At 40.2% G+C, this 22,159-nt stretch overlaps 2 protein-coding genes across 3 annotated transcripts; both read right to left on the reverse strand.

The window, feature by feature from the left end:
* Positions 1-214: 214 nt before the first annotated feature.
* cnot8 (CCR4-NOT transcription complex, subunit 8) lies at positions 215-3,772 on the reverse strand. 2 transcript variants are annotated; one of them, XM_014137965.3, is made up of 7 exons: positions 3,654-3,772; positions 2,686-2,886; positions 2,363-2,556; positions 2,032-2,193; positions 1,730-1,874; positions 1,273-1,383; positions 215-1,037 (listed from the first exon to the last, which is right to left on the reverse strand). In XM_014137965.3, the coding sequence occupies exons 2-7, from the start codon at positions 2,800-2,802 to the stop codon at positions 909-911; spliced, it is 858 nt and encodes a 285-aa protein (XP_013993440.1). In that variant the 5' UTR covers positions 2,803-2,886; positions 3,654-3,772; the 3' UTR covers positions 215-908. The 2 variants fall into 2 exon arrangements, with proteins under 2 accessions (XP_013993440.1, XP_013993442.1); XM_014137967.3 differs by having other exon boundaries at positions 2,686-2,882; positions 3,654-3,761.
* Positions 3,773-4,049: 277 nt separating this feature from the next.
* On the reverse strand, positions 4,050-19,471 carry fam114a2 (family with sequence similarity 114 member A2). The gene is given in 14 exon segments (NM_001173860.1): positions 4,050-4,841; positions 4,965-5,018; positions 6,423-6,495; positions 14,861-15,000; positions 15,119-15,214; positions 15,509-15,594; positions 15,810-15,933; positions 16,242-16,400; positions 16,504-16,638; positions 16,742-16,845; positions 18,092-18,193; positions 18,343-18,442; positions 18,600-18,875; positions 19,372-19,471. Coding segments are annotated over 13 exon segments (1,539 nt in total). The 5' UTR covers positions 18,864-18,875; positions 19,372-19,471; the 3' UTR covers positions 4,050-4,739.
* Positions 19,472-22,159: the final 2,688 nt, after the last annotated feature.

The following is a 22,159-nucleotide window of genomic DNA, read 5'->3' on the forward strand; positions in this document are numbered from 1 at the left end:
AGAAATGTATGCTAGCCTAGGCACAATAATGAAGAGGATACAATATGGATGAAACGTCAAGTAGCTATGTTACGTGACAGAATGTAGCCCAACTACGTAACCCAATTCAACCTTAAACAGGGACAATTGATTCAGTAAGTCATGCCTAAATATAGGAAATACATTGTAGGGCATGCCTTAAAACAAGACATGACAAAATACAAAAAATGTCACATTGAAAATAGAAAATGTTTTAATATACAACTGTTTCAAACAATGTATGTTGTAAAAACAATAGCAACCAAAAACATCTGTTTAAACTGAGCAGTGAACAAATTAAAAGCAAATGTTACACAGAACTGCAGGGTGCACCTGTAACAAGTTCATACTCAGACCAACCTGGTACCCACCTAAAAATCTCCTTCCTGAAAGGAAAATGTTAAAACAGGTTGGCTGCAGTGAAATTTTACATATCTGTCCAGCATCATTTTTTTTTTTTTTTTAAGTGTACAATCCCTACAAGCATGTATCCAACACTGAAATGATTTGGGAGCACTTAAATGCATACACATCATTTGCAGTACAATACAAGAGCTGGTCCCATGCTTTTAAAAGAATGGTAGTTACTGCAATGCTGTAACACACAGATAAAAGGTTTCCGAATACTAGACCTGTGAGATGGGCGCTAGAAAGGCTCAATGGTGGTACAATAGGGAATTTGACTGGTGACAATACGCAGTAAAATCAACTATGACAGAACAAAATGGTTTCAAGAGGAGAGTCTGTGGTAACCAATGCCCTTTTTGCAGCTGGTGAAGTTCGATACAGAAATTAATCTCATGTTTTCTTCTGGGAGTGAGGGGAGAAGAGAAACATCTACCGGATGGGATAAAACAAGTGAGTCTTCCACTTGATGGCCTCGTGGTCGGTCAGTGCTTGTTGTTAGTTTCCTCTTGGGAAGAGCTTGAGATGCCGTTCTGATTTTGAGTGGACCCAGAGCCCAATCCATACAATCGCCCACAATACTTTGCATCATCAATGTTGTCTTCAAAGAAAAGCTGCAAAAGACAACTTACTTCAGAAGTTTCAAGTAACAGAAACATTGTCAGACTCAGTTTCTCCCAAGATGCACGTCCCCATCATCAAGGATAGTTTCTACACCTTGAACTGGGACTGTCAATCTTAAAAAGGTTATTTTCCTTCCTGACCACTGATTTGAAAAGACTTGACAGGTGTAAGCAAAATGTTGAAAATGTCATGGAAGACAGGAGACATTAGGAATAGAATAGGTACCTCTTTCATCCTAAAGAATGCCATCCCTGTGAGCAGTGAATCGGAACCGGCCTGGTGCTGTCTCCCAATCCTCTTCAGTTCCAGCTGGTCAGCCACCTCCTGGAGTCCTCCCTGAACAAACACACAGATAACAGTCAGCCAACTGGAGCCATATGCTCTGCCTCAGCCTTTGGGGAAGTCAAATGACATTTCATGTCAGTCACATTTCTTTACCAATAGGCCACCATTGCTTGTGTAGCTGAAGCGGTTCAGTGAGCCACGCTTGTGTGATGAGTAACCTTGTCTGAGACCCGAAGACTTGCATTAGCTAATCAAGCTAAGCATGCCAACAAAGTTGAGGCATGCATGAGACTCAGATTCAAACTGTCGGACACACTTTACAGCCAACAGTACTTTCATTGGCTTTGCTAATACCATAACATAATGAATAAGCAAATTACCAGGAATGTGTCTTTACCTTTAAGTTCTTACAGCTTTTCATCAGATATTTCACATCATAGATTGCAGGGAAGAAGAGATTGAGGATCTGGAAGAACTCATGTTCCTCCTCAGGTAGGCGAGTGTCCGTTAAGAGCTTCACCAAGTAGCCAAAATCATACCCGCTGCAAATGAGAAGAACAGCAGGTAGATCATTATAACATTTCTCAAATGACAATTGAGGCACTGTTGTGAGTTTTAATGACTTGGGCCCAGAGTTTAACCTGGTCACCAGGAAAAACTAGGGCCTAGGCCCACTGACATTTCTCCACACATCCCTACCTGTGAAAGGAGAGCCACTTGACATTTTCACACAGCACTAAACCAGATGTCATCAGGAGCTCAGCAAAGTAGAGTGTGTCGATCCCCTCTTCCTCGTGCTTTTTGAATTGGAGGCCGGAGTTTTGGAGTAGGTCTATTGAGTCCTGGGAGTACATATCCTCTCTGTTTACAAAAGAACATCAGTCTTTTTTCCAGAAAGGAGCAAAACAAACTATTACTCAAGTCTTCTAATGAGGCAACAAATCCTACCCAAATAAGCATAAGCATGCTAGTTTTAATTTCATCACTGGCTATGCTGTATTGTAAAAAGGATGTAAGGAATAACACCCACGTTAAATTAAATTTGAAATTGAACTGCCATGTTGTTGTTCCAGGAGGATAGTCTCCATCCTCGTTCATAAACGACAGTCCCAATTGGATGATTTTCAGAAGGTCCACATTGCACCTCAAGAGTTGATACTGGTAATCTACTGTGCTGCGAAACTCGCCAATGGGTCGAACTACTACTCCGGGGAATTCTGTGTCCTGGTGGAACAAGGAGGACATCATTAAATGACGGAAAAATGTTTTAATGCAATAAATATCAAAACCTTCCCAGACCTACTATGCATAAATTATAAATAGGGTATAGGCATATTTGGCACGATAGATTACCATGGCAATGGAGTTGTAGCTTTGAATTATCTGTCGGATTTTCCTCATTTCCTCCTCCACATTGCTTGCCCAGACCTCACAGATAATCTGACTGGTATCTGCAAGTGCGGCTGGCATTTTTGCAGGTTGAGGAAAGGACTGAAAACACCGATAATTCTGCGGCACCTTCAGGGAGCAGTCTGGTGAAGAAAAAAAAACTTTCTGGGAACAAGAGGTTTAAATTAATGTAGGCCATTCCGCTAATCAACCATTACATTTTATATGCAAAATGATAGCTAGTTAAAACTGTGTGCAGTAGCTGGATTCAGCATCAAACCCACTTCATGGCTGGGCGCTTAAATCAAAACCTGACTGGCCTGGATATCATCACTGCGATATGAGGGATAATAGTTAGCTGGTAGTTCAAGAGCAAGCGAGTTTGGCTGGATAAACGACTCCACTTTGTTTTCTGCAAATTGTGAACGTTTCTTGTACAAACACTTGGTTAACTAGCTAGCTCGCAAAAATGAAATGACGGACAAGCTAGGTAGTTAGCTAACTACCACAATGATAACAGCTAACTCAGTTACAGGGGGAAACATAGTATGTTAATGGTAGATAACATTTGTTATCTAGCCACACTGGAGGTTAACTACCTCGTCAATATTCCATAACAATGTTTTTATTTTACCCCCCTTTTCTCCCAATTTGGTGATATCCAATTACGAACTTGTCACATCGCTGCAATCTTCCATAACACATTCAACAGTAGCTAGTCGAATTAGTTTAGACTAGTTAGCGAAATGGCTAACTAACGTTCTCAGTTTGCTAGCGTTGGTTCGTTTGGTTAGTATGAAGATGACAAGCTAACGTTAGCTGGAAAACAGCAGGATAGCTAGCCAACTCACTTGGGTAATTTGCTGGACTCACATATTATGGTATTAGCTAGACTACTATGAACCGTATAAACCACAAATAACAATGTTTACCTGATCCGTCGTATGATCTTGTACTTCTGCTGGGGCTACTGATAGTACTTGATAGCTAACGTTACTGGATAACGTTGGCTTACTAGCTGTTATCGGAAGTCAAAGAAACATCTACGCAGGCGCAGTGAAGAAAAAAAGCGCACCTTCACTCTCACTTGAAGCTCTGGCCCAAATAGCCTGATTGTAGTCGCTAAAGAGCGCGGAGCATATTCAGCCATTTCCCCCAAGAAAAATGCATTACATTATTATAGCTAGCTACATATCTATAGTTTTGAAATGTATAGTTGCCAATGTGGTTTGTCGTCATGACCCCCATGTACAGTAAGTTTTCAGCACAATAAAGACCCAATTATCCAGGAGTTCATTGGCTTGCAAAGGTTTTTACATACTAAATGCTTTACAAAGTGTCATATTTATTCAAATCTTCATTTGGGCTTTGGTATTCCACAATAATCAATACAAAGCTGTAATAGGATTTTGTTTAAGACATTACTTTGATTTGGAAAGCATAAAATACCTGACGGTTATGTAGCTCCAAATGTCAAAGGAAAACCTGATATAGTTCCAAGACACAAGTTACCACTTTTCACATTAAAACACAATTAAAATAGTTAATTCATTCAATTACTAATATTCAGTTCATACATTACATCTGCAGATAAACAGGGAGGTATGGCAAAGCGATATCACACTCAACCAAGTATACAGGTGTCTGTATTACAGATAAGTACTTGCGGTTATCCTGAATCCTGGTGTTATGAATAATGAATTGAATCATAGTAACTGTTAAATCGAGACATGGACACGTGAAAAATGCAGATGTCAGTGTCATTCAAACACGTCAGCTCGACTCCTCAAATAATGTGCATTGGTCTATCTACTGTGCTACACAACAGCAAAAGCATTACAATACGACGAGTAAACACTATCAAAGATGCATTTCTTCTGAGGCATGACAATTTAGTTTAAGCTTCAAACTAAATAAGAATGAAAGCTGAGGAAGTAAATGTTTTTAAAACCGCAATGACATGTCAATGCTTTTGTTTGTCAGTGTCCCTTGCTAGCACAGCAGAGAGAGGGATACGGTCACTGTTGGCTGGAGTCAGCACTCCTTTGAATGTGGGACACCTCCAATACAGGCATGAGGAGCTGGAAGGCATCCTGGATGTACGATGCACTGTTGGAAGCCTAAAGAAAAGGAGATACATACTGTAGATACTTAAACAATGTAGCACATTTATAAATCACACACACAATGTTCAGGTGTCAGACAGAATTATGTGATATGCAGCGATGCACAATAATACAAACCTCCAAGAATACTCCTGTTATGAGTGGATTGAGGACATCTCCCTTTTTATTTGACTGCAAAACAAAATGTTTTGCTCTTATTAGTCTCTGGACTCAGTGAACCAGGAATCTTATACACATATTCAGACTGATTTACACTACTCTATGGGTCTAATTAACTAAAGGAATCTCCATTAGAATTATTAATGTCAGCATTGCAGCATGGAAAGATTGCATCAACTTGTTACCGACCACCCTGCAACTCATTTTTTAATGGATTGAAGCTCTTTAAAGCAGTGGTTTTTAAACTTTTTCAGCAGGGCACCATTTTCTTATGCCATCATTTCTGGGACCACACCCCTACCCAAATCTGATTACAACCTTAAAATCTGTATATTTTAGATTTTTACATCAACAAGTAACCTTCAATTAATAAAATTCTCATCCCTCTTATCTTTATCAAAAAAGTACAACAATCTGTACTCTTACTTTACATTATACTAATACATTTCCCCCGAGAAAGAGATTTTGTTTAACAAGTTTGTCCAATAGGTAAGGGTCAAAATTGACACTCGCTTTCAATACAGCACCTTGCGAGGATAACGGCACTGAGCCTTTTTCTAAAATGTTTGAGTTGGAGAACACATTGGGAGGGATCTTAGACCATTTCTCCATACATAATTCTTCCAAATTCTTGATATCCTTCGTCTGTGCTTATGCTCTGCCCTCTTCAATTTAACCAACAGGTTTTCAATGGGTTTCAAGTCCAGAGAATGGAGATGGCCATTGCAAAATGTTGATTTTGTGGCCAATTAACCATTTCTTTGTGGATGTTGATGTGTGCTTGGGGTTATTGTCTTGGATAAAATATCCTGGTACTGGGTCAAGTTCATGATGCCATTGACCTTAAGGGCCCCAAGACAAGTGAAAGCAAAATAGCCCCATAAAATCAAGATCCACCACCATATTTTTTGTTGAAGATCACTTTATTGGCCAATGGCACACAAGGTCCAGCTGAAATTTGACTTCCACTTTTTCCCAACCCCTGCCCAAATCTGAGGACAACCTTAAAATCTGTCATTTTTTAAAATCAACAAATAACCTTCAAATAATTACATTTTCATCTCATTAAATCAACTTATCATTCCCAAACACATTTGTATATTGTCCCATACAATAATCTTTTCATTTATTTTAGGGACCACACTTAAATTCCCCCGCGACGCACTAGGGGTCATGACCACGACTTTGAATACCACTGCTTTAAAGTAAGGTTGATTACTTTGTGAAACTCAAAATACCATTTATTAGTTGTCATAGTGATGCAGTACACAAGTTCCATGACGAAAAGTTGCTGTGCAAGACCTTGAATATTAACATCTGAAGCCGAGTTCTGTGAATGTAGCTTCGAAGAGTGTAAGCTAAGAGATAGGCTAAATATACTTTGTGATATAGGTTCGTAAAGAATTACCATCTTACCCCTATTGTAGTTAAACAGGTGGTGAACTTCTTGGAAAGTAGTGATATCTCTTTACACAAAACAATTGTTATTCTGTAAGGGGAGAACAAAATGTTGAGTTAAAGCCCAATCACGTACTAGGATATTTATATTTTTATAACCTTTATTTAACTAGGCAAGTCAGTTAAGAACAAATTCTTATTTACAATGACGGACTACCAAAAGGCCTCCTGTGGGGACGGGGGCTTGGGATAAAAATTAAAAAAATAAAACATACATACATAAAGTCAGACGTTTACATACACCTTAACCAAATACATAAGAATGTGAAATGTCAGAATAATTGGAGAGAATTATTTATTTCAGCTTTTATTTTTTTCCATCACATTCCCAGTGGGCCAGAAGTTTACATGCTACCAAATACTAATTGAGTATTACGAATACATTATTTAACTTGGGTCAAACGTTTCAGGTAGCCTTCCACAAGCTTCCCACAATAAGTTGGGTGAATTTTGTCCCATTCCTCCTGACAGAGCTGGTGTAACTGAGTCAGGTTTGTAGGCATTCTTGCTCGCACACGCTTTTTCAGTTCTGCCCACAAATTTTCTATAGGATTGAGGTCAGGGCTTTGTGATGGCCACTCCAATACCTTGACTTTGTTGTCCTTATGCCATTTTGCCACAACTTTGGAAGTATGCTTGGGGTCATTGTCCATTTGGAAGACCCATTTGCGACCAAGCTTTAACTTCCTGACTGATGTCTTCAGATGTTGCTTCAATATATCCACATAATTTTCCATCCTCATGATGCCATCTATTTTGTGAAGTGCACCAGTCCCTCCTGCACCAAAGCACCCCCACAACATGATGCTGCCACCCCCGTGCATCACGGTTGGGATGGTGTTCTTCGGCTTGCAAGCCTCCCCCCTTTTCTTCCAAACATAACGATGGTCATTATGGCCAAACAGTTCTATTTTTGATTCATCAGACCAGAGGACATTTCTCCAGTTGCAAACCGTAGTCTGGCTTTTTTATGGCGGTTTTGGAGCAGTGGCTTCTTCCTTGCTGAGCGGCCTTTCAGGTTATGTCGATATAGGACTCGTTTTACTGTGGCTATAGATACTTTTGTACCCGTTTCCTCCAGCATCTTCACAAGGTCCTTTGCTGTTGTTCTGGGATTGATTTGCACTTCTCACACCAAAGTACATTCATCTCTAGGAAACAGAACGCGTCTCCTTCCTGAGCGGTAGGATGGCTATGTGGTCCCATGGTGTTTATACTTGCGTACTATTGTTTGTACAGATGAACGTGGTACCTTCAGGCGTTTGGAAATTGCTCCCAGGGATGAACCAGACTTGTGGAGGTCTACAAATTTTTTCTGAGATCTTGGCTGATTTCCCCATGATGTCAAGCAAAGAGGCACTGAGTTGAAAGGTAGGCCTTGAAATACATCCACAGGTACACCTCCAATTGACTCAAATATTATGTCAATCAGAAGCTTGTAAAGTCATGACATCATTTTCTGGAATTTACCAAGCTGTTTAAAGGCACAGTCAACTTAGTGTTTGTAAACTTCTGACCCACTGGAATTGTGATACAGTGAATTATAAGTGAAATAATCTGTCTGTAAACAATTGTTGGAAAAATGACTTGTGTCATGCACAAAGTAGATGTCCTAACCGACTTGCCAAAATTATAGTTTGTTAACAAGAAATTTGTGGAGTGGTTGAAAAACGAGTTTTAATGACTCCAACCTAAGTGTATGTAAACTTCCGAACTTCAACTGTGTGTGTGTGTGTGTGTGTATGTGTATTATTTATATACAACACACACAACTTTTCAAACGTTTGGGGGGGGTCACTTAGAAATGTCCTTGTTTTTGAAAGATATTTTTTTTTTTTACATTAAAATAACAAAATTGATCAGAAATACAGTGAAGACAGTCATTCACAATCGTAGCTGGAAACAGCTGATTTTTATGGAATATCTACGTAGGCCCATTATCAGCAACCATCACTCCTGTGTTTCAATGGCACGTTGTGTTAGCTAATCCAAGTGTATAATTTTAAAAGGCTAATTGAGCATTAGAAAACAAAGCACTTTCTTTTGAAACTCAGACTATTCTTGTTCTGAGAAATGAAGGCTATTCCATGCGAAGAATTGCCAAGAAACTGAAGATCTCGTACAACGCTGTGTACCACTCCCTTCACAGAACAGCGCAAACTTGCTGTAACCAGAATCGAAAGAGGAGTGGGAGGCCCCGATACACAACTAAACAAGTGGACAAGTACATTAGAGTGTCTAGTTTGAGAAACAGATGCCTCACAAGTCCTCAAATGGCAGCTTCAGTAAATAGTACCTGCAAAACACCAGTCTCAACGTCAACGGGGAAGAGGCGACTCCGGGATACTGGCCTACTAGGCAAAGTTTCAAAGAAAAAGCCATATCTCAAACTGGCCAATTAAAAAGAAAAGATTAAGATGGGCAAAACAGACACTGGACAGAGGAACTCTACCCAGAAGGCCAGCATCCCAGAGTCGCCTCTTCACTGTTGACGTTGAGACTGGTGTTTTGCGGGTACTATTTAATGAAGCTGCCAGTTGAGGACTTGAGGCATCTGTTTCTCAAACTAGACACTAATGTACTTGTCCTCTTGCTCAGTTGGGCATCGGGGCCTCCCACTCCTCTTCTATTCTGGTTAGAGCTATTCTGTGAAGGGAATAGTACTCAGCGTTGTACGAGATCTTCAGTTTCTTGGCAATTTCTCGCATGGAATAGCCTTCATTTCTCAGAACAAGAATAGACTAACGAGTTTCAGAAGAAAGTATTTTGTTTCTGGCCATTTTGAGCCTGTAATCGAACCCACAAATGCTGATGCTCCAGATACTCAATTACATTTACATTTTACATTTTAGTCATTTAGCAGACGCTCTTATCCAGAGCGACTTACAGTAGTGAATACAGACATTTCATTTTGATTTCATGCATTTTTTTTTTTGTACTGGCCCCCCGTGGGAATCGAACCCACAACCCTGGCGTTGCACACACCATGCTCTACCAACTGAGCCACAGGGAAGTCTAAAGGACAGTTTTATTGCTTCTTTAAATCAGAAGAACAGTTTTCAGCTGTGCTAACATAATTGCAAAAGGGTTTTTCTAATGATCAATCAGCCTTTTAAAAATGATAAACTTGGATTAGCGAACACTACGTGCCATTGGAACACAGGAGTGATGGTTGCTGTTGATGGGCCTCTGTACGCCTATGTAGATACTCCATTTTTAAATAAATCTGCCGTTTCCAGCCACAACAGTAATTTACAACATTAACAATATCTACAGTCGTGGCCAAAAGTTTTGAGAATGACAAATATTCATTTTCACAAAGCCTGCTGCCTCAGTTTGTATGATGGCAATTTGCATATACTCCAGAATGTTATGAAGAGTGATCAGATGAATTGCAATTCATTGCAAAGTCCCTCTTTGCCATGCAAATGAACTGAATCCCCCCAAAAACATTTCTACTGCATTTCAGCCCTGCCACAAAAGGACCAGCTGACATCATGTCAATGATTCTCTCATTAACACAGGTGTGAGTGTTGACGAGGACAAGGGTAGAGATCACTCTGTCATGCTGATTGAGTTCGAATAACAGACTGGAAGCATCAAAAGGAGGGTGGTGCTTGGAATCATTGTTCTTCCTCTGTCAGCCATGGTTACCTGCAAGCAAACACGTGCCGTCATCATTGCTTTGCACAAAAAGGGCTTACAGGCAAGGATATTTCTGCCAGTAAGATTGCACCTAAATCAACCATTTATCAGATCATCACGAACTTCAAGGAGAGCGGTTCAATTGTTGTGAAGAAGGCTTCAGGGCACCCAAGAAAGTCCAGCAAGCGCCAGGACAGTCTCCTAAAGTTGATTCAGCTGCGGGATCGGAGCACCACCAGTACAGAGCTTGCTCAGGAATGGCAGGAGGCAGGTGTGAGTGCATCTGCACGCACAGTGAGGTGAAGACTTTTGGAGGATGGCCTGGTGTCAAGAAGGGCAGCAAAGAAGCCACTTCTCTCCAGGAAAAACATCAGGGACAGACTGATATTCTGCAAAAGGTACAGGGATTGGACTGCTGAGGACTGGGGTAAAGTCATTTTCTCCGATGAATCCCCTTTCCGATTGTTTGGGGCATCCGGAAAAAAAGCTTGTCCGGAGAAGACAAGGTGAGCGCTACCATCAGTCCTGTGTCATGCCAACAGTAAAGCATCATGAGACCATTCATGTGTGGGGTTACTTCTCAGCCAAGGGAGTGGGCTCACTCACAATTTTGCCTAAGAACACAGCCATGAATAAAGAATGGTACCAACACATCCTCCGCGAGCAACTTCTCCCAACCATCCAGGAACAGTTTGGTGATGAACAATGCCTTTTCCAGCATGATGGAGCACCTTTCCATAAGGCAAAAGTGATAACTAAGTGGCTAGGGAACAAAACATCGATATTTGGGTCCATGGCCAGGAAACTCCCCAGACCTTAATCCCATTGAGAACTTGTGGTCAATCCTCAAGAGGCGGGTAGACAAACAAAAACCCACAAATTCTGACAAACTCCAAGCATTGATTATGCAAGAATGGGCTGCCATCAGTCAGGATGTTGTCCAGAAGTTAATTGACAGCATGCCAGGGTGGATTGCAGAGGTCTTGAAAAAGAAGGGTCAACACTGCAAATACTGACTCTTTGCATCAACTTCATGTAATTGTCAATAAAAGCCTTTGACACTTATGAAATGCTTGTAATTATACTTCAGTATTCCATAGTAACATCTGACAAAAATATCTAAAGACACTGAGGCAGCAGACTTTGTGAAAATTAATATTTGTGTCATTCTCAAAACTTTTGGCCACGACTGTACACTGTATTTCTGATAAATGTTATGTTATTTTAATGGCCATTTTTTTTAATTTTCTTTCAAAAACAAGGACATTTCTAAGTGACCCCAAACTTTTGAACGGTAGGGCAAAACACACATCATGACAAGAGACAACACAACATAAAGAGAGACCTAAAACAACATAGCAAGACAGCAACATATGACAACACAGCATTGTAGAAATACAACATGACAACAACATGGTAGCAACACAACATGGTAGCAGAACAAAACATGGTAAAAACATTATTGGGCACAGACAACAGCACAAAGGGCAAGAAGGTAGAGACAACATTGATAACATTAATTGATAACAATGAGGATATCAATACACATTACGTCTGCAGGTTACGGAGGTGTGAACCAGAGTTATACGGTGCCTTCAGAAAGTATTCATACCCTTTGACGTATTCCACATTTTGTTGTTGACGTATTCCACATTTTGTTGTGTTACAGCCTGAATTCAAAATGGATTAAATATAATTTTTTTTCCCTCACCCATCTCCGTACAATACCCCATAATGGCAAAGTGAAAACATGTTTTTAGAACATTTTGCAAATGTATTGAAACATAAATACAGAAATCTCTCATTTACATAAGTATTCCCACATCTGAGTAAATACATGTTAGAATCACCTTTGGCAGTGATTACAGCTGTAAATCTTTCTGGGTAAGTCTCTAAGAGCTTTGCACACATGGATTGTACAACATTTGCACATTAGTCTTAAAAAATATATATATATTAATTTCTGTCAAGTTGGTTGTTGATCATCTTTAACAGCAAGTCTTGCCATAGATTTTCAAGCAGATTTAAGTCAAAACTAACTAGGCAACTCAGGAACATTCAATGTCATATTGATAAGCAACTAAAGTGTATATTTGGCCTTGTGTTTTAGGGTATTGTCCTGCTGAAAGGTTAATTTGTCTTCCAGTGTCTGTTGGAAAGCAGACTGAACAAGGTTTTCCTTTAGGATTTTGCCCGTGTTCAGCTCTATTGTTCTTTCATCCAATTTTTTTTTTAAATCCCTAGTCCTTGCCAATGACAAACATACCCATAACATGATGCAGCCACCACCATGCTTGAATATATTTAGAGTGGTTCTCAGTGATGCATTGCATTTGCCCCAAACATAAGGCGGTGTATTCAGGACAAAGTTACTTTCTTTGCAACATTTTTTTTCAGTATTACATTAATGCCTGGAAACGTGTTACTTTTTTTTGAATATTTTTATTCTGTACAGGCTTACTTCTTTTCACTCGGTCATTTAGGTTAGTATTGTAGAGTAACTTTCTCCCATCATAGCTATTATATTCTTTAACTGTTTTAAAAAGTTACCATTGGCCTCATGGTGAAATCCCTTAGCGGTTTCCTTCCTCTCCGACAACTGAGTTAGGAAGGATGCCTGTATCTTTGTAGTGACTGGGTGTATTGATACACCATCCAAAGTGTAATTAATAACTTCACCATGCTCAAAGGGATATTCAATGTCTGCTTTGTTTTATTTTTACCCATCTACCAATAGGTGCCCTTCTTTGCGAGGCAATGGAAAACCGCTCTGGTCTTTGTGGTTGAATCTGTTGGAAATTCACTGCTCAACTGAGTGACCTTACAGATAATTGTATGTGTGGGGTAAAGAGATAAGGTAGTCATTTAAAAATCATGTTAAACACTATTATTGTACACCAAGTGAGTCCATGCAACTTATGTGACTGGTTAAGCACATTTTAACTCCTGAATTTATTTAGACGTTCCATAAAAAAGGGATTGAATCCTTATTGACACAAGACATTTCAGATGATAACGTTTAATTAATTTGTAAACATTTCTAAAAACATAATTTCACTTTGACATTATGGGATATTGTGTGTAGGCCAGTGACAACATCAAAATGTAACTTATTTGGGATAGGGGGCAGTATTTTCACGGCCGGATAAAAAATGTACCCGATTTAATCTGGTTACTACTCCTGCCCACAAACGAGAATATGCATATAATTAGTAGATTTGGATAGAAAACACTCTAAAGTTTCTAAAACTGTTTGAATGGTGTCTGAGTATAACAGAACTCATATGGCAGGCCAAAACCTGAGAAGATTCCATACAGGAAGTGCCCTGTCTGACAATTTGTTGTCCTTCTGTGGCATCTCTATCGAAAATACAGCATCTGTGCTGTAACGTGACATTTTCTAAGGCTTCCATTGGCTCTCTAAAGCCGCCAGAAAGTGGAATGGGGTGTCTGCTGTCTCTGGGCAAAGAACAGCAGCAGAATTTGTAAGTGGTCAGCCTGGGGACAGTGAGACTGAGATGCGCGTTCACGAGACTACTCCATTTTTTTCTTTCAGTCTTTGAATGAATACAACGTTGCCCGGTTGGAATATTATCGCTATTTTACGAGAAAAATTGCATAAAAATTGATTTTAAACAGCGTTTGACATGCTTCTAAGTACGGTAATGGAATATTTTGAATTTTTTTTGTCACGAAACGCACGTCACCCTTCGGGTAGTGACCTGAACGCACGAACAAAACGGAGCTATTTGAATATAACTATGGATTATTTGGAACCAAAACAACATTTGTTGTTGAAGTAGAAGTCCTGGGAGTGCATTCTGACGAAGAACAGCAAAGGTAATCCAATTTTTCTACTAGTAATTCTGAGTTTAGTGAGCCCCACACTCGGTGGGTGTGAAATTAGCTAGCCTGTGATGGCCGAGCTATGTACTCGTGCTTTCGCCGAAAAGCTATTTTAAAATCTGACACCGCGATTGCATAAAGGAGTTCTGTATCTATAATTCTTAAAATAATGATGTATTTTGTGAACGTTTATCATGAGTAATTTAGTCAATTCACCGGAAGTTTTCAGTGGGTATGCTAGTTCTGAACATCACATGCTAATGTAAAAAGCTGGTTTTTGATATAAATATGAACTTGATTGAACAAAACATGCATGTATTGTATAACATAATGTCCTAGGAGTGTCATCTGATGAAGATCATCAAAGGTTAATGCTGCATTTAGCTGTGGTTTGGGTTTATGTGACATATATGCTTGCTTGGAAAATGGCTGTGTGATTATTTGTGTCTATGTACTCTCCTAACATAATCTAATGTTTTGCTTTCGCTGTAAAGCCTTTTTGAAATCGGACAATGTGGTTAGATTAACGAGAGTCTTATCTTTAAAATGGTGTAAAATAGTTGATTGTTTGAGAAAATTGAATTGTGGTATTTTAGTTGGTTTTGTATTTCGCGCCGTGCGATGCCATTGGCTGTTGGCTAGGGTTTCCGCTAGCACAACGGGGTTCCGCTAGCAGAACGGGGTTCCGCTAGCAGAACGGGGTTCCGCTAGCAGAACGGGGTTCCGCTAGCAGAACGGGGTTCCGCTAGCAGAACGGGGTTCCGCTAGCAGAATGTCTGTCCTCAACAGGTTAATCAATTTTAAATTCCGGCTGAAAAAGTCAAGGGGTGTGAATACTTTCTGAAGGCTGTATCTATGACTCGTAATGTAACACTGTAGATGGCTGATCGTGTGTAGGAACTTACTGCGAGAGGATTTTGGCCTGCTCCAGAGTGGTGACCTCCTGGCTGGTACAGAACAGGATCATCTCGGCCACTTTGTGGAACTGCTCTATGGATCTGGCTGTGAGCTCAGCCAGGTTTCTGATGGCCGACGAGTGGACATCCTGAGAGGAATCAACAACTCTCACATCAGTAGTTACAACAGAAAGGAGTAAAGCTCCATTCCAATAGTCACAGTCAGATAATGACCTTGATACACATTTTTATTTTATTTTTTCATACCTCAACAGTATAGGTTTTTGCCACTTCCTCTTCATTCCCTTCTTCCTTTATGAGTTTGGTCATTTGGGCAATCTGGTCACATGCATTCTTACTCACCTGATAAGTGGTTTGCAGAGAGAAAATAGGTTAGAGATTAGTGATCTATCAACTGGAGAAGAGGTGCTGCCTGAATTGCAATGAATGCAGAATCCAGAAATATATAGAATATAAAAATTGCTGCAGGCACAAATACACAGAAAACGAGTAGTGAACTCAGTCCATTTAAAACTCAGTTCTACCAAAACTCTTCAGAAGATAGCAACAAACACTGCTATAATATTGGACCATTAGCATGAGACAGAAAGATCTCTGGCTTTAAATGAAATCAAAAGAGAAATGTATTGTGCCAACCTTGCCAAGTTTGTCAGCTTTTGTGGATATGTGTAGTCCATCCAGGGCCCCTGTTAATTCCCTCAGAAACTCAGCGCCATCTTCATCTGAAAATAAATATCAATAAAGAAAATGTATTGATTTTGTTCATTGTATTATCACAGAAACAAGATAACACATTGTATGTTTTTCAGTTGGCTTATCACCCACAGAAGAAAAGCATACACCAAAAGTATTTTGTTTCTGTTGTGAGTACTAAAAGAACGTAAATGTAACATTGTGATAGTAGACTTTGTGTGACAGTTCTGTGACGATAGGCTACCTTTCTTTTCATTCACCTCCTCCTCATCAAACTCCACCAGAGAGAAGGGTTCCTTTATGAGCTCCAGGTCCTCTTTAAGTTGGTCCAGCTCCTCTCCAGACAGAGTGGTCAGAACAGACTTTACCTACACCACACAACAGATTCAGTCATAGATAGGATCTACTAAAAGGAGCCAGGAAGATTTTAAAGTGGCATGGATCCATTTTTATATCTCAAGAGGTTGAAGGAAAAAGGAAACCGCACACTGCTCTTGATAGTATCACTGATATTTAATAAGCTTACTTATCGGCCTAACGGCCTTCGTCAAAAGCTAGCAAAAAGTTGTACTGATTTCAATGGTAGGCTGTGCACGGTGTACAATCAATCATGTTTTGAGAGGCTGTTTACTTGTTTCTTTGTACAAAGTAAAATGTGGAACTTGCTCATTATTACCTTTGACTCACTCTCCCTGGAGAGAATCTCCAGAGCTTCCAGGTGGGATAGGCCCTGGAATTCATCGAACAGCATTCCGTAATGGGCCTTATTTTCTGTGTCGGAGGACATCTCCTTGGCTGTTTCCTGCTCCTCTCTCTCCTTAGCCTCCCGTAAGACCTTCAGCCAAAACAAAAACCTTGAATTCAATCTTTCCAACACCAATAAGGTGTAAGCCCAACACTGGGGGTGGCTTCTCTGACATCCATTCAACAATATTCACCTGAGAAAGAGTGTTAGTCCTGTTCATCAGACCCTTTGTTTTCTTGTACCCTGGATCTCCCTCTGCTATGACATCCATGGTCTTCTTGCCTATGAACTCCAAGGCATCTAAACCCCCTATTAGGACCGTTTTACCCTGAAATATAGATATTAATTTAGTCAGTAACCAAGTCACTTTTGCCCATAAACAACATATGATGGTAATCACCAAAAAAAAGAAAAGAAGCATTGTTTCTTACGGTGCTTTGAACAACACTGCTGAGGGATGAGAACATTCCAATGGCGCTTCCCATAGCCAATGCACCATCTCCTTCCCCTTTAGCAGTCTCATTACTGGGTTCACCTAGAAGTAAAAATACAGTGGGTCCAAAATAATTGACACCTTTGATAAAGATGAGCAAAAAGTCTGTATAAAGTAAATATTTCAAATACTCAGCTATACTCTTTGCAATTTTTTGTTGTTGCTGAAATTATATTATTTGATACTAATACAATTGCTCAGAGGAAGAGATTATGTTTAAGAAGTAATCCTTTTTTCTTCTCAAAAGATTATGTTTAAGAAGTAATCCTTTTTTCTTCTCAAAAAGTTATGGGTCAAAATTATCGACACTCCTGTTTTCAATACTTCATCTTGCGAGGGTAACAGCACAGCCTTTTTCAAAAATTTCATGAGTTGGAGAACACATTTGGAGGGATCTTAGACCATTCCTACATACAGAATCCTTCCAGATCCTTGATATCTTTCGTCTGTGCTTATGAACTACATTCTTCAGTTCAAACCACAGGTTTTCAATGGGTTTCAAGTCCAGAGACTGAGATGGCCAGTGCAAATGTTGATTTTCTGGCCAAATATTCATTTCCTTTTGGATTTTGATGTGTGCTTGGGGTTACTGTCTTGGCTAAAATGTCCTGGTTGCCTCTGCAATGAGGCTGAAACTTGGTCGCAAGTGGATCTTCCAGCAAGACAATAAACCTAAGCACACCAAAATCCACAAAGAAATTGTTAATTGGCCACAAAAATCTAAATTTTGCAATGGCCATCTCAGTCTCCAGACTTGAAACCCATTGAAAACTTGTGGATTGAATTGAAGAGGGCAGCGCATAAGCGCAGTCAAAGGATATCAAGGATCTAAAAGGATTCTATATGGAGGAATGGTCTAAGATCCCTCCCAATGCGTTCTCCAACTCATGAAACATTTAAGAAAAAGGCTCAGTGCCATTATCCTCGCAAGGTGAGCTATTGAAAACAGGGATGTACATTTTGACCTCTAACTTTGTTAGAGGTCAAAATCTCTTTCTGAGAAATTGTATTAGTATACAATTACATATTTACAAAAAAATTGTAGCATACAATATAGCTATATAATATTTTATAGTAATTTTTGCTCATCTTAATCAAGGGTGTCAATTTCAGACCCCACTGTACATCTCAGACATCAACTTAATGTGCATAGCTACAACAGTGAAGCACTTTACATCTCCACAACAAACACATCCTAAATATACTAAGGCTTATCACGGCTGATGCTAAATCTAGAGTGATGACTCATGTGTTGATCATGTTGATGACCGGTGTATGCCATCATTACCCTCTTGTTTGTCCTCCTCTCCAATCTGTGCAGACAGCTCTGTGGGGCTGGGGATTCCCAGAGAAGTCTCTGCCTTCTCAATAGCCTGGGTGATCCCTTGACCTTAGAATGAAACAAACATAATAAAATGTATTTTTAGATATTTTTAAGTTTACATATGCTCACTGAAAGGGCACACATATTGTTTAACATAACACCATGAGAACACAAAATGGCCACAAACAGAACACACAATTTTTGGTTCTCCTCACCTACAGTGGCCACAGTGGCCGAGGCCGTTGACATTATGGACTTTCCCCAGCTCCCCCAGTAGCCCCATCCTCCCTGGACTACTGTTGACTCACTGGATGTCTGGAGAAGAGAGAGAGATGGAGGGAGAAAACATTTGTACCTGACTATCATTTGTACCCTATACAGCTATAAAAAAAAACTAAACCATATCCAGGCCCCAAGGTTAGAAGTTAAGCTTGTTGAATCTTTCACTCTGCTGTATCCATGCATGTCTTACCTTGGCTGGCTCTCCATCTACTTTAGGTTTCTCCTCCTGAGTCTTGTGGACTTCAACTGGAGGTTTTGGATCTGGTCTCTTCCTGGTCTTCCTTCCGTTCCTGGTTGGGGGGACATCTGTGGAGTTGTATGTGGTGCTCTCTCCAGGTTGTGCCTGTGGAGCACTGTCTGGTGGCGTCACAGTGGGGATCTGCAGTGGTGGGGCCTCTGTCTCTGCGACCTCTGAACTCCCAGCAGGGTCACCAGGGGCATCGCTGTCTGACATCTTAACACATACCTGTTGTTATTGGATGAAAAAAAAAAAAAAATCTTGTGTAATGTTTCATTGAAACTATAAACAACATTTAAAATAATTTATATCCAATCAATAAGTCAAAACAAGTGGGATGTACAGTAGAAGTTCACATTGCCCCAGGCGTTACTCAAATTGAGTCCGGTCGCAACCCGGGGCAAGAGAAGTCCAGTGACAGGCTATTCTTGCAGATTAAATCTAGCTACCTAGATAAACTAAATTACAGAGATTAGAGACTGATACTCAGACTTTCATAGTTAGTGTTTAGCTAAAATAACAGTTGTCTGAGCCCAACGTAACTGTGTCCAAAAAACATCAGTGACAGCACATCAATGGCTAGACATTGTTGCACTTTCCCCTTAACTAGCTGTTAGCTTGCTATGATAAAGACATTGCTCCCAAGTCTTCTAGGTGATAGACAAATGTCTAAGAAAGAAGCCACATGGTTTTGATGAAGAAGCCATCTACTGACGTTACTAACCAATTTTATCCCAGTTTTCGTGTAATAGTCTTGATTTTCTTCGTTATCTTGCAAGGTATAGCTACAAAACCCCCGATTAGCCACGTCACACGATAATTTGTTATGGTGAGGGGTCTCTTCTTCTACTGCATAAACATGTACTTATAGTGGTCAAAACAGTACAGTACACAACGCCACCTGCTGACCTGGAGTAAACATTACACTAACATTAGCTCCCAGTTGCTGTTAGGTCCAAAACCATTGTTGGAGTAGTTCTACTACTCACACATACTGTACATCTCACCGACGTCTGCTTAACAGCGGTATATCGTTAGTAGATCGTGTTCCATATAGAACGTAGGCGGCTGTGAGTGTGATAGGTCGAAATGCATGCGCGCTGCTGGGAGGTGATTCGTGCCAGAATTAAGCCTCATGAAGCTACTGATACCTATCACCAAGTCACCTAATGTGTTCCTAGCGCCATAAAATACAGCCATGAATTAACATGGACTGTCTTCTTCTTCTTATATGACGTTTACCGGCCATTGGCATCCAATTTGTTGCATTACTACCACCTACTAGACTGGAGTACAACTCCCTTATACTTTGCTTGAAAAATAAAAATGTACTAAATAAATACCCTACCATCTAACACTACACTCACTAATTTCTAAATTATATTAAATTAACACCACCCTACTCCACTAATTAAATATATTTATTCCTATCTCGTGCCATCATCCTGAAAGGATGGGACATCACCATTTAACACACCCTGTAACTCTTCTGATGTCAAGTCTTGCACACCCAAATACCTCTCCAAAGCTGTCACCACAACCTCAATTTTCTGCAACCTCCCTTCCATCGCTGCAGTACAGTTGATAACCATTTCTATAAATGGTAAAAATCCAATCTTACTGAAACATAGATCAGTTTTTGGCCTATCCCTCTGTACTGGTATACATTTACATTTAAGTCATTTAGCAGACGCTCTTATCCAGAGCGACTTACAGTAGTGAATGAATACATTTCATGCATTTTTTTTTTTTGTACTGGCCCCCCGTGGGAATCGAACCCACAACCCTGGCGTTGCACACACCATGCTCTACCAACTGAGCCACAGGGAAGGCTATATCTCTAGTACTCTCACCACTCCTCCCCCTCAACCCATCTTCCTCTACTTTCTTCACTGCCTCAGCATATGACAACTTCTGCACTATTCTAACCCTGGAAACCTCAACCTGCCTCTCTCGCACGGGACATTTCTGATCTCCAGCTCCATTGGCACCCTTACAATTAACACATTCCACTACTTTCCCCAATACTACACATTCCTTTGTCTCATGCCCTTCTGCACATTTCTCACACCTTGGACCCTCCCTCCTACACACTGCTGCCACACATCCATAAGCTTGACACCTGTAACGTCGTAATGTATTCGGCACATACGATCGTACAGGATAACTTATATATTCTAACTTCACTTTGTCGGGCAAAGAATCAACATCAAAACTCCCCACTCTCGCCACCCTGTCTGTGTCGCATCAAACGACGAGCATCACATACACCGGGAATCGTTCCCCTCAGCTGGTCAACTTTTATATTACCGCTACCCCAGTAATCAGTCCTTTCATTGATGCCCTTTTCTTGAGTGCGAAACAATACACTTTTGTTGCCCCCATTAGTTTTACCCCCCCGAGCGCATTCTCCCTCTGACCAACAGAAACACAAACAATTATCACTAGACCACTTCTGGTTACCCTCACCGATTCCACATTACCCAACTCTTTTTACACCCACGTGAAACCACAAATGGATCAGCCAAAAGGCAAGAGTCCACTTTTTCCATAAAATTCACTCCTACTATCACAGACTCATCTTATTTCTGATCCTCGGTGCATACCTCAGTCTCTGAAAACTTCACCATATCTACCACCTGCGATACTTCACCCTCATTCACTTCAATTTCTCCTCCTGTCTTCAGCTCCCTCTCCTTACACTTTCACATGTTAGTTTAAGTGTTTCTTTAGTTTATTATTAAAGATCTCACCATGAATGCCTTAGAAACGTCTACATGTATATGATTTTGTAAAACATATTTTTAATTGCCAGAGTAATCATTTGTCGATTTAGCTAAAATAGTCATATCACCTCAAACAAAAAATATTAGGCTTGTTTATTTGCAGCCAGCCACCATTACTGTGTATATATGCCTCTTTCTCAAATCAGTATGGACAGAAGGGCTTCTTTGTTGGAGCTAGCCCTATTCAGTAATAAGAGGTAGCCTAGGTCTCTAGTGGTACATTCAAAACAAGTCGGAACTCTGCAATCTCTGACTTCCACTTCAGACTTCAGTCTTCCTCGGTTTTTGATTCGTCCTCTGTTTTTCGCCAGAGTTCCCAGTTTACCGCAAGTTTGCCGGTTTAACAGACACATTCACTATCACCATGCAATCCTTAGGCTATACATTTCTGTGGAGATGTCTTATGGTTAAAAGCAGGGCTTGAATTGAGGTGGTATGTGAGGATATAGGCCTAACCCTTGTTATAGAGATGGGCAAAAAGAATATGCCACCCTTGTTTGCTTAGCATTAGAAAAAATAACGGTCTACTCTAGGCTATAACAATGATTAACTCCACGATTATATCCGCATAGTCTACTAGTCTATCGAAACTCTTGCTCAGCTTCAACATCACAGGGAAATGTGTTTGTTTTATTAAATGCTCTGCAATTTAGAATATTAGTGGAAGGCTAAGCCTACCACAAAATACCAAAAATATAGAATCGGTATTGGTCTATCCATAGACTG

This window comes from Salmo salar, chromosome 13 (assembly GCF_965601325.2).
Source record: "Salmo salar chromosome 13, fSalSal1, whole genome shotgun sequence".
NCBI classification, from domain to species: domain Eukaryota; kingdom Metazoa; phylum Chordata; class Actinopteri; order Salmoniformes; family Salmonidae; genus Salmo; species Salmo salar.

Excerpts from the sequence above, each read along its gene's own strand:
- cnot8 (XM_014137965.3), bottom strand. The coding sequence starts at position 2,802 with ATGCCAGCCGCACTTGCAGATACCAGTCAGATTATCTGTGAGGTCTGG. Across the intron at positions 1,875-2,031 it reads AAGTGGCTCTCCTTTCACAG|CGGGTATGATTTTGGCTACT; the intron begins GTAGGGATGTGT and ends TCTCATTTGCAG. Across the intron at positions 1,038-1,272 it reads CATTCTTTAGGATGAAAGAG|CTTTTCTTTGAAGACAACAT; the intron begins GTACCTATTCTA and ends TGTCTTTTGCAG.